Source organism: Balaenoptera acutorostrata, chromosome 19 (genome assembly GCF_949987535.1).
Source record: "Balaenoptera acutorostrata chromosome 19, mBalAcu1.1, whole genome shotgun sequence".
Classification (NCBI taxonomy): domain Eukaryota; kingdom Metazoa; phylum Chordata; class Mammalia; order Artiodactyla; family Balaenopteridae; genus Balaenoptera; species Balaenoptera acutorostrata.
In genome coordinates this window covers 56,822,127-56,838,512 of record NC_080082.1, presented here as the reverse complement: position 1 = coordinate 56,838,512, position 16,386 = coordinate 56,822,127, and the positions used below count along the sequence as shown (strand labels likewise).

General features: G+C 53.9%; 2 protein-coding genes and 1 non-coding gene across 3 annotated transcripts; 2 read left to right on the top strand and 1 right to left on the bottom strand.

Moving 5' to 3' along the window:
- Positions 1 to 2: 2 nt before the first annotated feature.
- Positions 3 to 4,251, bottom strand: PPM1N (protein phosphatase, Mg2+/Mn2+ dependent 1N (putative)). Its single transcript, XM_007168143.2, has 5 exons — positions 2,719 to 4,251; positions 1,999 to 2,116; positions 1,815 to 1,920; positions 1,670 to 1,730; positions 3 to 490 (listed from the first exon to the last, which is right to left on the bottom strand). Exons 1-5 carry the CDS (start codon positions 3,631 to 3,633, stop codon positions 422 to 424), a joined length of 1,269 nt encoding a protein of 422 aa, XP_007168205.1. The 5' UTR covers positions 3,634 to 4,251; the 3' UTR covers positions 3 to 421.
- Positions 4,252 to 4,903: 652 nt separating this feature from the next.
- RTN2 (reticulon 2) lies at positions 4,904 to 13,104 on the top strand. Its single transcript, XM_007168140.2, has 10 exons — positions 4,904 to 5,096; positions 6,784 to 6,828; positions 6,952 to 7,422; positions 7,528 to 7,788; positions 10,019 to 10,226; positions 10,604 to 10,742; positions 10,889 to 10,958; positions 11,067 to 11,113; positions 12,275 to 12,333; positions 12,606 to 13,104. Exons 1-10 carry the CDS (start codon positions 5,063 to 5,065, stop codon positions 12,685 to 12,687), a joined length of 1,416 nt encoding a protein of 471 aa, XP_007168202.2. The 5' UTR covers positions 4,904 to 5,062; the 3' UTR covers positions 12,688 to 13,104.
- A 2,979-nt stretch (positions 13,105 to 16,083) lies between these two features.
- TRNASTOP-UCA (transfer RNA opal suppressor (anticodon UCA)) lies at positions 16,084 to 16,170 on the top strand. The gene has a single exon. It is a non-coding gene; the product is annotated as a tRNA-Sec (tRNA).
- The last annotated feature ends 216 nt before the right edge of the window (positions 16,171 to 16,386 follow it).

Here is a 16,386-nt window from a genome sequence, read left to right as displayed (position 1 = left end):
TTTTCCACAAGAAAAATGTATTTTGAATTATGTAATTAAAATTTAATTATAAAAACTTTCCCCTACCTCCCCGCCAAACATATGAAAAATAGGAAGGGAAGAGAAGGTTATTGAACTGGGTGATTTTCAGGGTCCATTCAGCTCTAAATATTTCAAAGACATTTGGTTTTGGGGTTTTGAGGTTTGGGTTATTTTTGGTTTTGTTTTTTTTTTGGGTCTAGCTGGTGGGTGGAATTTCCCCTCTCTCATAAGACTTTCTGTCTTATGAGAGGGAAGTAGGAGAAAGGGAAATAAACATTCTGGGGTTCCTCCATTGGTTTCTCTTCCTTCCGCTAGTCTGCATAGCTGGGGAAGGGGAGTTTTCTTCCTTAATTCCATTGAGGCCCCAGCTGGGCAGAGGGTCCCTAAAGAATGACAGCTGTCAGGCCTCCAAGTCCAAGGCAGAGCTTGAATGAGTGCCAGTGGGCTTCTCAGCCCCATTCTGCCCCATCTGTAACACAAAACGTGGAAGATGGTGAATAGGAACCCCTCTTGCCCCTCAGCATTTACTCCCCTGTATTCTGGAAGCACCGCTCCTATTTTTCCTTTGAGGAACCAGCATTCCATATCTCTCATTTCCTCAGTTTTGGGTGGAGTGGACCCCAAGGCCAAGCGCTAGGGGATGGGCCTGTGACCCCAGCCTGGCCAATCAGAGACACAGAGAGTGGTCAGGCACATGACCCAGTGTGGCCAAGGAGAACCAGCTCTGGAAGCACGGCTGCAACTACTGGGAAACTGGCATGCTCTCCCCACTGGGGATGTTAGGCTTCTGGGATGTGAGCATGGAACAGCAACTCTCTGCTACCTCATGTGGAGACCCTGCCTGGGAATGAAGCCAACTCAGAGAAAAGAAAAGTAAGACAGTTCCTGATGACATCATCTGACAACTGGATGCAGTCATGCCTTAAGTCCCTGTACTCTTCAATTACATGGCCCAGTAAACTCCCTGGTTCGTCTTCCCAGGTTGAATGGCGTTTCTGTCACTCACAACTCAAAAGAATCCTGACAAAGACCTCCTTTCTGCTGCTGAGAAACCATCAACAACCCCCCCACCCCCCGCCCCGATTGGTAATAACCCAGCTCCCTTCTCTGCCCTGCAAAGGCCTTCTGGTTTCCTCCCTCACATTTCCTCCCAGTCCCCCACCCCATACCTTAGTTTATGTGGCTCCACTCACCACCTCCTTGGACATCTCTAAATAGGCCATCTGGGCCCAATTCACAACCTCTCTCCTCTAAGACCTGGACCACCCTCAGAGATGTCCTGGTGGTCTCTGCAGTGCAGTCAGCCCTTGGTATTGGTCATCAACATTCCTTGAATTTTTCTGCCTTATTTCTGGATGGAGGGGGTGGTGCTTGGGATGGTGGGGCTTCACAGAGCAATGTAGGGGGCACATTTCTTGGAGGAGAAGCACAATCTCTTCTCCTCTGCTTCTGCATCACCACCCACCCCACCCCACCAACAATCATGCCTAGCACAATTCTTCAGGACCAGGTGTGAGAGCTTATTACTATATCAGGTAAGTCCCTGTCCCCTCTGGCCTCAATTTCCCCATCACTTAAAGAGGTGGCATGGGGGAGGTGCTGAATTACATGCTTCTAAGAGAAGCATTCAAGAACACAGGGTCCTTACCATCCAGCGCTCTCCTGAGGCCTGGCAGAACTGAGAGTAAGCGTCAGCGATGACTGTGGCCCTGGAGAGCAAAGGAAGGCCCTCAGGAGGGGACCCTCCTCCTACCACCCATCCTCCCATTCCACCCCACCCCACCCCAACTCACTTGCAGTGGAGCCCTCCCCCAGGAGGTAAATCCGGAATGTCCTCAGAGGCCAGAGTCCTGAAAACTGTGTTCAAGCTGGGGGGCTCCTGGCCAAAGGCACACAGCTCTGAGAAGGAGGCAAGGATTGTGGGAGTTACCCTGCTTGCTGACCACCCCTTCCGCCGGGCTCCTGGCGCCTGCTCACCTGCGACCCTGCGTCCCAGGGCTGCGTCCAGCACTAGCTCCTTCCTGATGGCCTCCTCACAAGGCCTGGGGGCCCCCGGGAAGCAGACCAGGATGCAGGTCATGTTGTCCAGGCTGCCCTGGAGAAGGCAGAGAAAAGAGAGCCTGGTGGAACACGGCTGAATGCCCCAGCACAGGGCTCCATGCCCTAGGAAACAGAGTTTCCCAACACTCCCCTTGCTCTAGTGCCCCCTTCCCAATCAGGTTATGCCCATATCTCTAAAGTCCCACCCTTCTGCCAGTCTAAACCAGGCCTCTCACAAGGACCAATTCCTTAGACCACGCCCTCTCACTGTCCTAGCACCACCCTATTAAACAGAGCCACTTCCCTTTTCCAAAGCTCCTCCCACTCTGCTGTTTAACTGTTCTTCTTTCTGCCACTAGTCACACCTCAGGACCCATCTCTAAGTCTGAGGGCTGTCCCATTCCAAAAGACCACGCCCTTTCTCGTAAATCCCTCCCACTTATCTATCTAGAACTACAACTCTTCCGTCTTGTCTCAAGGTTTCCCTCAGTCTCCGCTCCCTGCACATTTTGGCCCTGCCCCGTTCCAGCAGGCCCCGTCCCCTATTGGAGTCCCACCTCTCCTTTTCTAGTTTTACTCTCGCCTCTGCATCAAAGCTCCTCCCCCCTAAATCCCTTAGGTTCTTCCCTCAAAGATCTCAAGCCCCGCCCCCAGGACCTTGCAAAGACACGTGTCCAACAGCTGCGCGCAGAGAAGCTCTGGGGCCAAGCCCAAGCAGAGGCGAGATGCCACCAGTCCCACCAGGGCACAGCCAGACATCGCGTCCCACACGCCATCAGAGGCCAGGAGCATGAATTCGTCCTCTGCTCGGCGTGCCAGGGCGGTCACTTCAGGCTCCGCGGAAACGAGCTGCAGTTCAGGGGGCCTTCCCGGAGCCTCTTTGTAGGCAAAGTCTCCCAGTGCTCGGGACACTGCCAGAGAGCCCTCGAGGCGTCGGCGGCTGATGGTGCCGCCCGCGTCATGGATGCGCTCGCGTTCTCGGGGACGGAGGGGCCGATGGTCTTCGGTGGTGAAGGCTACGGCGCCGGCGCGACTCAGCACCGCGCGGGAGTCACCGCAGTGCGCCAGGTACAGAAAGTGCGGAGAAACCAGCAACGCCAAGGCGGTGGAGCCTCCCGGCTCGCCGCGGGGCCAGAGAGCGCGCAGGCGTGCGTCTGCGCTCAGAAAGGCTCGGCGCAGTGCTTCGCACACGCCCTGGGGCTCGCCGGGCGCTGGGCCCAGCGCCTCGAGCACGTAGCCCGGCAGGTGGCGCGCACCGAAGAGGGCGGCTCTCGTCCCACCGTGGCCGTCGAGGACCGCGAAGAAAGCCCAGCCCGGGCCCAGCCCAGGTAGCTCAAGCCAAGCGCAATGCGCGTCCTCCATGTGTGCGCGCCACCCTTGCACTGCGCTCGCCCCGAAGCGCAAGCCCCAAGACGCCGCCGCACCCCCGTGCGGCCGCTGGGCGCATCGCGGCGCGTCCAGGAGGGACTGAGGCCCGTCGGGAGAGCTGCGCCTCTCCTCTGCCTCCTCCACCCACTCTTGCTTGCGAGCTGGCCAGAGGAGACATTCCAGCAGGCGGGCAAGGGCCGCCATCCTTCAGCCTGGGGATCAGGAAAGCTCCACCCTCTGCACCTGCTAACAGCCCCGCCACCCCGCCCCCGTCACCTCCACTAATCCTCTGCACTGTGAAATTTTAAACCACCTAAATCTCCTTCCTATGCCCTTGACTTGCACTCAAGTCGAGTCACTAGAAGGGAATGAACTCTTCGTTCTCCTCTCTTCCGCACCTTCAAAGTGAGGTTTGTGGTTTTGGTCAGGGAAAAAAGATAATAGTACCAAACTAGCATTTACCATGAGCTACACACTGTTTTACATCACCATCTCCAATTTACCGAAGAGGAAACTGAGTCACAGAAGTAAACAGTGTTACACAATCTCTAGAATCCGTATTCTCAACACAACACTCGGCTTCGGCTCCCCAGCCCGACTCTGTTCAATCTCTGCCCACATCAGTGGTCCCATCCGGGTTTCAAAAGCTTTAAATGCTTAATTTTTTTACTTCGACCCCTCCCCTCTCCGTCTCGCCCCCGGGTTTCAGTCGCTTCTCTTCCAGGTCCCTCCCATCCATTCACACACACAGCCTCAGATGCTTCTAATATTCGCAGTCCCGACCGGCCTCTAGCTCCGCGCCCAGCCCCCTCGCTCCAGGTTCAGCTCACCTTCTGGGCAGCACCACCACCCTTGATTGTTCTGCCTTATTCCCTCTAGGCCACGCCTCTAGCTCCTCAGTCTCGGACTGACCCCACCCAACTCTGAACAATTCTAAATTGGCTTAAACCTCCCCAAGTCTGAGCTCCTCCCCTTGTCTCAAAACTTTCCGAGTAGTTTCTTCACGCCCCCTTTCCCACTCCCATTGAGAATCTAGGCTTATACCTCTACCTCTCAGCGGTAGAATCTTTATACCCTCCCCTCAATGCCACCTCTAGCTCCACCCCAACCCACTCTGAGATCCACGCCCCCATCCTCTCCGCCTAGGTTCCTTCATCATCATTTCCCGGAGCCCCTCACCCTACCCTCGGTCCCGCTTCTCTCCCCCTAAAGGCCCCGCCCTCTTCTGTCTAGACCCCGCCCTTCAGACCGCCTTCCAGGCCTTCTCGGCAGGTAGCCTACGGTCCTAGCTCTGCCCCTCTATTAGGAAGGCCACGCCCCACCTCCATCCTCCCGGGTGTTTCCCCTCCCCCTCGCCCTCCCTCAGGTTCCGCCCCCCGTTCTCTGGCCCCGCCCCCGGCCCCCGCGCTGCAGTCGCCCCACAGCGGCCCCGCCCGCCCCCGCTGAGCCGAACCGAGGGCGGCGGCGGCGGCGGCGGCGGCGGCGGCGGCTGCTGGAGCAGCCCGGGAGGAGGAGGCAGCGAGGATGGCGGCGGCGGCGTTCTGGGCGCGGCGGAGATGAGCGCTCGCGGCCCCAGGCCCAGGGCGGCGTGGCCGGAGTGGGCGGGGGTCCCGATGCAGGCCCGAGGGGGGCCATGGGGCAGGTCCTGCCGGTCTTCGCCCACTGCAGTGAGTAGGGGGAGGCTCAGGCCTGGTGTGGGGCCCAGAGGCCCGGGTGGGCTCCTCCCCGGTTTCCCCTCCGACCTGGGCCGCGGGAGAGCCAAGACGGGGAGGAAGCGAAGGAGACAAAGGAAGCTCTCCCTTCCCCCCGTGTTCCAGTGGCGATGGGGGCGACTTGACCCGGACAACCTGAGTGAGACTGGGCAGAGGCTGGGGGCACTGAGATAGCCGACGGGGGGCGCTCTGGGCCCTTGACTGTGCCGCGGGGCTCCGCCCGGGGATGAGGAAGCTTTCCGGGAGCTGTCCCCTCGCCCTGGTGCTGGCCATAGCCAGCGGTGAGGGGATTTGAATGGAGGGGTAGAGCCACGATGGAGAAGAGGGGTCTGACTCCCCCCTTCCCCCGCATCACCCATCTTCGCATCCCACCTCCGTTTTCTCCCCAGACTCAGAGGCAGCCCCGACCTCGCCCGAATTGTACAATCCCCTGTCCCCGGGATACAGCCATCCCTGGGTTGGGGCTAGGACTCCTGGGTCCTTAGGTTTTACCACTCCGGGTCTCTGATTCCTGGCCTCCTATGCCCTAGCTGAAGAAACGAGGTGGGGGCGGGGGGGCATCTGATTTCAATCTCCTAACGGTATTGAGCATCTCCTGTAGGCAAAGCCTCAAGCTAACTCTGAGAGGCTGAATTCCATAATTGAAAACGCCTTGTCTGAGCCTTATGATTTCTGAGGCCAGGGCTCTAACAGTCCTTGTCTAACATTCTCTGTCTCACACCCCTATGGTTCTGACAGCTGGGGATTGCAACGCCGACCTAGCCACTTGCATGTCTTGGGAGTCAACATGCCAAAATTCTAAGAATTTGTTATTTCAACATTTTAGAGTATCATCCCAACATTCTAAGATCTTGTCCTTACCTGGGCTTACAAAGGAAGGCCCTACGTGATCTCCCCACCCCCACCCCACCCTGCCTTTCCTCTCTGCCCTCATCTCCCTTCCATCTCCCCATCAGTCACCCTGTTCCAGTCACATCTGCACACTTCTCAGTTCCTCAGATATGCAAAGCTTACTGCTTGCCTCAGGGCCTTTGCACTGGCTTTTCCCTGTGCCTGGAAGACTCTTCCCTCTGCCTGGAAGACTCTTCCCTAGATATCCGCATGGTTTCCTCACAACATTCAGGTTTCTGTTCAAATGTCATCCGGGAAGTCTTCCTCACCAACCTGTCTGAAATAGCATCCCCTTACTTTCTCTTCCCTTACCTTCATTTTTCTCCACACACTTAGCACCCAACATCATAAGTTTAATTGTTACTGTCTATCTCCCCTATAGAGTGTAAGCTCTATGAGACTAGGGATTTTGTCTGTTTTGTTCACATTTGTATCCTCAGGATCTAAAACAGTGCCTGGCATGTATTAAACACTCAATTAATGGTTGTTGAAAGAATTAAGGAATTGAAGCCTCCTAAAATCCCTAATTTAAAGGCACTAAGATGGAGATTCCTGGATTTGAACTTCTAAGACTGAGCTTCAGACAGCAGGGATACTAAGGTTTTACAGTCTGTATACAGAATGTTCTAGAGGTCCTGTAATTAAAACTCTAAGATTCCTTAATTCAGACAGGTTTCCAGGACTAGCACACTACTTCTGTAACTCGGGCAATCTAAGCTTCTAAGAGTCTTTGATTCTTTCCCTGTTGCAGAAGAAGCTCCGTCTACAGCTTCCTCTACCCCTGACTCCACAGAAGGTAAGCAGAGAGGGAGGATGTGAGAGTGGGACTTGAGGGGGGCTCACAGCTGGGTAAAGGGGTTAAGGGGAGTGGGCTAGGGTCTTGGTCAGAGGAGTTCATGCCCTCCTTTGCTCATGGCAGGAGGGAACGACGACTCGGATTTTCGGGAGCTGCATACAGCCCGGGAATTCTCAGAGGAAGACGAGGAGGAGACCACATCGCAGGACTGGGGCACTCCCCGGGAGCTGACCTTCTCCTACATCGCCTTCGATGGCGTGCTGGGCTCTGGGGCCCGCAGGGATTCAGCTGCTCGCCGCCCACGGCCCCAGGGCCGCTCAGTCTCGGAGCCACGAGAGCTGCCCCCGCAACCTGGCCTGGGCGACAGCTTGGAGAGCATCCCCAGCCTGAGCCAATCCCCGGAGCCCGGGCGCCGTGGTCACCCCGATTCTGCCCCTCCAGCTGAGCGCCCCCTGGAGGACCTGGGGCTCCAACTGGACCAACTGGGCTGGGCGGCCCGGGGAGCAGGGTCCGGGGAGGACTCTGCCACCAGTAGCTCCACCCCGCTGGATGACGAAGAACCCGATGGATCAGAGGTTGGAGAGGCTGGGAAAGGTGAGATGTCCGAGGTGCTGGGACCAAAGCCACCAGGGGTGGGTGGTCTCTCCTTAGGGCACCTCCATGGTGAAAGCTCACAGCCTTCTCTCTCTAACGCACCAGACCTGGACCTACAACTCGGACTCGCTCAGTCCTCGCCGCCCGAAGTCTTGACTCCACAGCCCAGCCCTGGCTCTGGGATCCCTCAGGCCCATACCCCATCTCCACTTCGATCTCGGGATTCGAACTCTTGGCCAGATGAGCCCTCGCTGGACGAGAAGGAGGAGGAAGAACCGTGGGGGCGGCTGGAACGGGAGCCAATCACGGGGCAGTGCCTCGATAGCACGGACCAATCAGAATTCACATTGGAACCACACTTTCTAGGTAAAGTGCATGAGGGAACGTGCTCCTTTGGACTACAGCGAGGGTGGAGGATTGATTTTTAAAGGGACCATCCTCGGGAAGGAACGGAGGAGAATGGAGAAGGGAGGAGGTATTGCTATTGGCAAGACATTGTAAACTCCACCCTTTAAAAAAATTTTCCCGTTACCTGAGATTGCTATTGGCTCTTTTTAAATGGTTCCCCCTCCCACTTGAGAAGTTAGCCCTCCCACCTGAGAAGTTGGAGGAAGCATTAGGATTGGCTAATTGCTAAAAAATAATCCCTCTCTTGGAGTGCTCCCCCTAGAGGCTGATTTTGGACAGGCCAAATCCCTGAAAAAATAATGCTCTTTTCTGAATGTGGCCACTGGGCAAGTAAAAGTAAACTCTGTGCGTTTTAAAAACTCTCCTCTTCCCTGACCGCATGAATTGGCCAATTGTAAATAGACCCCGCCTTACTTCAAAGTATGCTCAGCCTCCACGAACGGTTCCTATAGGTAGGTTATAGACATCACTGCTTTTGGCTGTTTACAAAGAGAGCCACCCCGTTTTGGAATTGTTCCCACCGCAATGGAGAGTCATTGGCTGGGTACAAAGGGGCCCCGCCCCCTTACTCCCTCTCTCCGGGTTCCACTGAAGTGGGCAAAATCCCTGAGAAGCAGCAGTGTCTGTAGCCTCTCACTCGGAGCCGAGATGGGGAGTAAAGGTGGGCTTTCGGGGCGGGCTGGGACGCGGGCGCTGGGGGACCGTGGAAAGGGACCCAGATTCACTTTTATCGCCCTCAAATCTGGGGGATGTTTCGTCTTGGTCCCAGATTCCCCAGAGCGGCAGGCTGGGGCTGAGGGGCTGCGGGGGTGTCTAGGGAGGGCGTGGAGGGAGTATGGGGTCCCCTCTCTCTCGAGCCGGAGCTTTGGGGCCCAAGAGCAGCGAGGCCCCCTCCCCCAGCCTCAGGCCCAGGCGGTGCTGTCACTCAGTAGCTGGACAGGCCAGCACAGCTGCCTGAGAGGCACCCTCCCCCCAGCGTGCCTAAACTTAGCCCCGCCTCAGGTGACCCGGCCCCTCCCCCACCACTGGCTCAGGCTTTGGGGAGCCTGCAGGGGAGGGGTTGAAGGGAGGTCTACCCTAGTTAGAGGTAGATGGGAGGATGTGCGTAGGGAAGATACAGAAGTGAGGAGAGTCAGACTCTGAGGGGGACTGGTTGGGATGGGTCAGTTTGATCGGAGTAAGGGTGGGAGGATGGAGACTGTCTGGAAATAGATGGCAGGGTACTGGGCTCTCAGTTCAGGGTTCAGGGCAGAGCCGATTATAGGGACGGCTGTTAAAAGTTAAGATGAGTGAGATGAAACGTTGGGGTCCAAAGGTCACTGATCAGGACATAGGCTGGGCTTGGGAGGTGAGTTTAGGATCTCTGAAAGGGGTCAGAAGTTTGAGTTAGGGCCTAGGAAGGAGGATGGTGTTATTAATACATTTAGGACTTAGATGTATGTGTTGGTAGGGGTATCAAGGAGATATGACTTTACACGTGTCAGGGTGCAAAAAATAAAAAGAACAATGACACCCATTGCTGGGCAGGATGCTGGGAAAAGATCACTTGCATGTTGCTCATAGAAATAAGGATTGTTACAGTCTTACTAGTAAGCAATCTGATAATATTTATGACATTCGAAAATACGTAATTAGTCCACCCAGCGATTTGACCCCTGGGATTCTATCTCAGAAATAGAACCTCCCGGAGGTAAGAATATCTGCAGGAGGCTGGTGCTTGTAGTACTGTCAGGGAAGAGGATGGGGGGAGGAAAAAAGGAAACGACCCAGCAATAGCTGCATGGTTGAATAAAATGAATGATGGTGTAACCACACCATGGAATATCATGTAGCCCTTAAAAAGAATGAATTAATAAGAGCTATTCCCATTGACTAGGAGGGAATTCTAGGAGGAAAAGTAGAGTGAGATATGCATGACGCAGAAGATTGCTTTTTCACCCCAAATTGTGTTCACACGTTATCTATGGGCAGGAGTAAGCTTGAGGGGACTTGCTAGACAGTTAACTTGGGTTTTCCAGGAGGCAAGCATGGAATAAAAGAAGATAAATAAAAATCTGGAAATTGGGTTAAGGCTCTGACAGGTGTGTCAAGAGGTCATGTTTCAGCCCCGAGACAGGAAATAGGAGGTCAAGAGGTCAGCTAGGCCAGCTCCAAACCCCAGCCTGATTGCCGCCCCCTCCCTCCACAGTGGCAGACCTGCTGTACTGGAAGAACACGAGGACGTCAGGAGTGGTCTTCACAGGCCTCATGGTCTCCCTGCTCAGCCTCCTGCGTTTCAGCATCGTGTCCGTGGCCGCCCATGTGGCCCTGTTGCTGCTCTGCGGCACCATCTCTCTCAGGGTTTACCGAAAAGTGCTGCAGGCCGTGCACCGGGGGGACGGCGCCAACCCCTTCCAGTGAGAGCCCGCAGCCTGGCCCCCAACCCTGACCTCTGTCCAGACCTCAGCGCTGACCCTAAGTCATGACCCGTGACCTCAGATCAGGCACTGACTTCTCACCCTGGCCCTGACCCATCCTGTTCCTGTTCCTGTTCCTGACTCCAACCTGACCCTGACATTAAACCAGACTCTGACCCTTGACTTCCAGTCGTAACCTCAGACCCTAACCTCTTACCCTTAATCCTTGATCCCGTCTCCTGACCCTGACCTCCACCCTAGCACGCTACACCTGGCCTTACTCCCCAACCCTCACTTCTTGCCCTTGTCTCAGCCACGCCCCTCAGCCTGGGTCCCATCCACCCGCTGAGTGGCCTCACACACCTCTGTTCTCTCAGGGCCTACCTGGATGTGGACCTGACCCTGACTCGGGAGCAGACAGAACATATGTCCCAACAGATTGCCTCCTGCGTGGTCTCTGCAGCCACGCAGCTGCGGCATTTCTTTCTGGTAGAAGACTTCGTGGATTCCCTCAAGGTGCCCTGAAGCCCCCCACTCCCTCCTGGGTCCCAACATTCAACTCCCTGCCCCTGGGGGGAGGAGGGGAGGAGGGCCAGTGCTGGGGAAGTTCCCAGCGCAGGGTGCACCCCATAGACTCTGCTGACCCCGACCCTCACCCTCAGCTGGTCCTTCTCTTCTACATCTTGACCTTCGTGGGTGCCATCTTCAATGGTTTGACTCTTCTCATTCTGGGTGAGCTGGGAAGGCTGTGAGGGGCGGGGCGGGGAGGTGGGTTCCTGGGCTCTGAATGGAGCTGGTAATCTCCCTGGAGAGCCCTGACCCCCATCTCTGTGCCCGCAGGAGTGATCGGTTTATTCACAGTCCCTCTGCTGTACCGGCAGCACCAGGTAAGTGCGACAGGCCCTCATTTGGCAGTACCCCAGCCAAACAACCACACACACACACACACAGCCAGGGTCCATGACAGATGTCCCAGCCAGAGACAGGAGGACAAGCCGGTGTTCCCACCCCTGACAGAATCAGGCTCTCTCTGACACATGTTAGGCACAGGTGGTCTGCCTGCTGCCCCTCTCCATGCAGCTAGAGTCTACCTAATATGTTTCAACAGCCAGAGACAGGCATTTCGATAGGTGGCCCGTGACAGAGCCAGGATCTGACTGACACATTCCAACCCAAGGCAGGTAGACTAACTGAGGCTCCTCCCCAACAGTGATCCAAGGTCTGCCTGGACACGTCCTACCTCCAGAGAGGCAGCCTGACTGGTGTCTTCTCTCCCTGACATAGCACGAGGCTGAACAACACTCTTTCTAGCCAGAAACAGGCAGAGAGATGAATGCCTTCTCCTGATACCCCGATACCCCGTCTCCCCTGATACCACCAAAGACTGACAAACACATATTCCATTTGCAGACAGACAGACAGACAGACTGACGCCATCTATCCCTACACATAGTCTGGGTCTGACTGACACCCAGCCCAGCCCAGAACACTGATAGAACCAGGGCCAACTGACATATATCCTATCCAGAGACAGGCAGATGGACCAACATTCCATTTTTGACATTTTCCGGCACAGCTGAGAGCCAAACAATACATGTTCCTGCCAGGGAGATAGTCCTAACTCCCTCACATGCCGGAATCACCGAGGCTCACAAAGTCAATTAACACTGAACTAAACTAGTATTTCAATCAATCCACTCAGGGACTCGACAACCAACACTAACGCCCTCTATTCTTACGCTGCCCCTAAACACACACACACACACAAAACTCACTCAAAGATTAACAGTAGTTCCCAGGACGCAAAGCCACTGGCAAATTCTTGTGTGTCTACCTGACATCACTTCCCACACAGAGTGTGGTCCAATTGACTTGACCTTGGACTTCTGACTTCCAAGGGTATTTTATTAGGTTTAGAGTTGATGGTGGAGTGGTGGGCCACTCCTCCCAACTCCTGATCTGGGGGTGGGGGAGGAAGCAGCTTTTTTAATGAATTAGGGAGAAGAACCCCCTCCAATCTCTCCTTTCACCCCTTCTTGTCTCCCCAGGCCCAGATTGACCAGTATGTGGGATTGGTGACCAATCAGTTGAGCCACATCAAAGCTAAGTAAGGGCATGTGGTAGAGACGGATGGGATGGGGAATGAGAAAAGTTGGGAATGCTTCTCCTCCTCCCCACCCCCAATATTCCCTGTCCATAAATCTCCTGGGGCTGAGTGCCTGCTTTTCTTAAAAGGTGAGAGACAGTTCCATCGCAGGCCAGTAGGTGGAGGGTAGGGGCTGGCTTGGGCACTCACTTCCTCCATCCAGTTTTTAGTTCTCAGATACTACTTATCCTGTCGCTTGCCCCACCCCTTGACTCCACCTGTTTCTCCCTCAGGATCCGAGCTAAGATCCCAGGGACCGGAGCCCTTGCCTCGGCAGCAGCCGCAGTCTCCGGATCCAAAGCCAAAGCCGAATGAAAGGGGTGTCTCTGCCTGCGGGACGCCTGCCCCCACCCCCTGTAGCCCTCTACCCTCTTCCATTTCCCTTCCATCCCCACCCTCTCCCTGCCTCATCCCAAGCCATTTCCCAGTGGGTGTCAGGATCGCTCACACCAGGGAGTTTGCGCAAATTGCCTGAGTGGCCAGGACTACATTTCCCAAGGGGCTCTGCTCTAGGAGTCTTGGAAAGGCGAGGCACCTTGGCCTCGGGGCCTGCTGGGACTTGTAGTTGCCTAGATAGGGCACACGCCCTGCACTTCCGGGACCCCACCGCCGGAGGCGCCGTGAGGGGCTGGTGTCTCCTGGATGCCACTGGCCCCAACGCTGGGGCTTTGCATGGGGCCCAGGGGAGGCCTGAGCTTGGATTTACACTGTAATAAAGACTTCTGTGGAAAACCCAAGGCCTCCTGTGCTTCCAGCCCACTCCAGTTTTCACCTTCCTGTACTGAAAAGCAGGTAAGTGATACTCAAGGAGGAACCTTCCCCATCTCTGCGGAGGAAGAACCTTCCCCTCTGCCGTCTGCGAGTTGGCTGATCCCAGAGCTAGCCAAGCCTTGACAGCCACTTTCCATGCCTGTGCTCAAGGCAGACATCACGAGTCGATCCCCACACTCTCCCTCCTGTGCCACCATTTCCCCTGAGTCCCAGACCCATGTATCCAACTGCCTAATGGAAGACTCCCCCGTCAAACATATGTAAACCTCTTCCTTGTCCTACCTGATTTCCCACTCAGGGACATCCCCTCCTGCCCACATTGTCGCCCAGCCAGAGACCCAGGTATGGCCCTGGACTCCTATTCCCTCACCCCCCACATCTAGTCAGTCAGCAAGCCATGTCTTTTCTCTCTCTCCAACCTCTCCACCCGCTTCTCTCCATTCCAACTGCCTTGGGAATGAGCACAGGGCCTCGTGACCTCTTTGGGCCTCAGTTTCCAAAACTAAACTGGGGGAGGAGGAGGCAGGAGACTGGAGTCTAAAGACCCACAGACCTGGATTTGAATCATCTTCACTTTTTGGCTGTGTAAACCTGAGCAAGTGACCTCACCTCTTGAAGGTTCATTTCCTCAAATAGAAAACTGTCGCCATAAGCTACCTACATGTAAAGCCCTTGTTACAGGGCCTGGCATAGAATAAATGTCCAGTAAACAGAAGCTGCATTGTTAGCTATGACATTGTTTCCCAAACCCCAGTCAGCCCTCAGGACCTTAATGATCTTTATATCACCTGTTCTGCTATTTGCCTAATTTTTTCTTTAAATTGGTTTATTAAAAATATAAAACAAATGTCTTTTAAAAGGAAATGTTACTCCACCACCAAGGAATTCAGTTATCGCTTGCCAGAAATAGAAGATAACAGTTAAACATGAAACTCTTACCATTTAAAATGTTTGTTTGTGCATCACCTAAAATCTTGCCTCTTGTGATGCATGTCCCATTTTAGGAGATAGATAATGATGTTACAGGAGTAGTAGTTACAACCTCAGGTTTTGTATACAGGGGTTGCCTAGCAGCAGCTAGCTAACTGAAAGAAAGAGGACTTAGGGGGGCTTCTCTTGAATCTGAATTTGCCAAGCAGGGACAGTGTTTTAAACTTCCAAATAAAAGAGCAACATTTCCTAAAGATACTTTTATTCATACTCTCCATAAGACAAAGTGTCCATTTGTCCATCTCAAAGAAAGGAGGAAGATGGACCGGTTGCGATTATGGGTTCAGGAATGGCTAAAGCGCCCAAGCCCATCCTTGGTACCCCCACTGGAGGCAGGAAACAGGTTGGAGATGGAAACAGCCTTTATTGAGTGACTCCCAGTTGCCTGGTGCCGTGTCAGGCTTCTATATCCAGCTGCTCGTTATGATTCCCCCTAGTTGCACTAGTCTTGTTTTCCAGATGAGGAAACTGAGGCTCAGAGAAGGATAGTGATAATATTCTTGCATTCATCCTACAAACATTTAGTGAGCATCTGGCAAGTGCTCAAGCACTCTTTGGGTACCAGGGACATAGAAATGAACCAAAGTGGTTAGGACTCCGTGCTCTCACTGCCTAGGGCCTGGGTTCAGTTCCTGGCCAGGGAACTAGGATCACATCAGCTTCGCGGCGCGGCCAAACAAACAAACAAACAAAATCCACCAAAACAAAGTCCACGGTTTCATGGAGCTGATATTCTAGCGGGAGCAGCCAGACAATAAGCAAATAGAAGTAGAATATGGCAGGTGGTGATCAGGGTGATGGAGAAAAGTCCAGCAGGGGAAGGGGATAGAGTGACAGGGCTTGCTATTTTAGACTGGGTGCTCAGGGAAGGCTTCATTAAGTGGTGATATTTAAGCAGAGGCCAGAGTGAAAAGAGGCAGTGAGTCATGGGAACATGCGGAGGAAAGGAGATTCAGGCAGGGGGATCAACAAACGCAAGGGCCCTGAGAAGGGAGCATGCCTGATGTGTGCAGCGAGATCTGTGAGCCAGAAACCAAGTATATGAGGAGAGAGGAGTAGGAGATCGGGTCCGAGGAGTGCAAAGGTCTAATCATCGGGATTGTAAGGCTGTGATGAGAGTTTTGACTTTTACTCTGAGACGGGAGCCACTGGGAAGGTTTCATGTTGGGGAATGATATTGTCAAAGGATCACTGACTTGGATTTTAAAAGGATCACTTTTTTTGTAATAATATAATTACAATGGCACAAGTTCTGTTCTCCCAAGCGGATGGGCTGTGTGGATAGGGTAGGGTACTATCCGTTTCTACGCCTCACTTTCCTCGGCCATAAAATGCAGATGCAAAAACTGATGATCTCTAGTGCCTAAGCTCAATGGGGACAAATTCTGTCATCCCCAGAACCTACGACTGCGTCTGGGACTCTGTAGGTGCCCACTGAACATGTGAAAGAACGTAGGGCTCTGTAGGTCGCTGAAGTTCCACAAAAGAACAGCAGGTGTCGCCCCAGCCCTATAGCCGCCAGCTCGGAGCCTCCGGGGCTGGGCTAAATCAGACTCTAGCAGGAACCCACCCACTCGAATTCGGATTTTTCAGGAAAGGGGCCTCTGAATGCCGAATTATGGATCTTTTCTCTTAAAAAATGGACTTCTTACTTGGAAAAAAGGGGCTTCTGGCCCTTTAACATCCAGAAGGGAGGGCGCCAGGTTCCCTGGCGCCGTTTCCCAGAATGCGCGGCGCTATGCAAATGAGACAGTTTCTAAAGCGACAATGATTCAACTCATATCAGGCAAACTCAACATTTTGGAAGGATATGCACCGTAATAAATAGCTTGGGAGAATTTATAGATATTGAAGTCAACAGTCTCACACGCTCCCAAACTACAACACCATAGGTTAAAAAAAATAGAACTTTGTGGGTTTTATATAGATGTGTGGGAAGATGAGTTACTTGCCCGGATGATCCTCAGTGGTCTGGGGTGCAGGCTTCAAACCTGTAGCTGTCTAGCGACAGAGTGGTTCAATTCCACCTTTCGGGCGTGATATTTCTTTCCCTTCTCCGAACTCCACTATGTAGTGTATAGAGTACCGATTCCAGAGCACGTCGTTGCACTTCTGTGCTTGGCAGTTTCTGTTTTCCCACCTGTGCCTCTCCCTGTGGATACGTTTCTCTTTTCCCGCGAATAACAAAGAACTCCAAAAGATTAAGAAAAATTCGTCTACACGCTCTGTTCTAGGATATTTACAGTTTGAGAG

Excerpts from the sequence above, each read along its gene's own strand:
- PPM1N (XM_007168143.2), bottom strand. The coding sequence starts at position 3,633 with ATGGCGGCCCTTGCCCGCCTGCTGGAATGTCTCCTCTGGCCAGCTCGC. Across the intron at positions 1,921-1,998 it reads CCTGGGACGCAGGGTCGCAG|AGCTGTGTGCCTTTGGCCAG; the intron begins GTGAGCAGGCGC and ends CCTCCTTCTCAG. Across the intron at positions 491-1,669 it reads CCTCAGGAGAGCGCTGGATG|ATGGGGCAGAATGGGGCTGA; the intron begins GTAAGGACCCTG and ends TTTGTGTTACAG.
- RTN2 (XM_007168140.2), top strand. The coding sequence starts at position 5,063 with ATGGGGCAGGTCCTGCCGGTCTTCGCCCACTGCA. Across the intron at positions 5,097-6,783 it reads GCCGGTCTTCGCCCACTGCA|AAGAAGCTCCGTCTACAGCT; the intron begins GTGAGTAGGGGG and ends TCCCTGTTGCAG. Across the intron at positions 10,959-11,066 it reads TTTGACTCTTCTCATTCTGG|GAGTGATCGGTTTATTCACA; the intron begins GTGAGCTGGGAA and ends CTGTGCCCGCAG.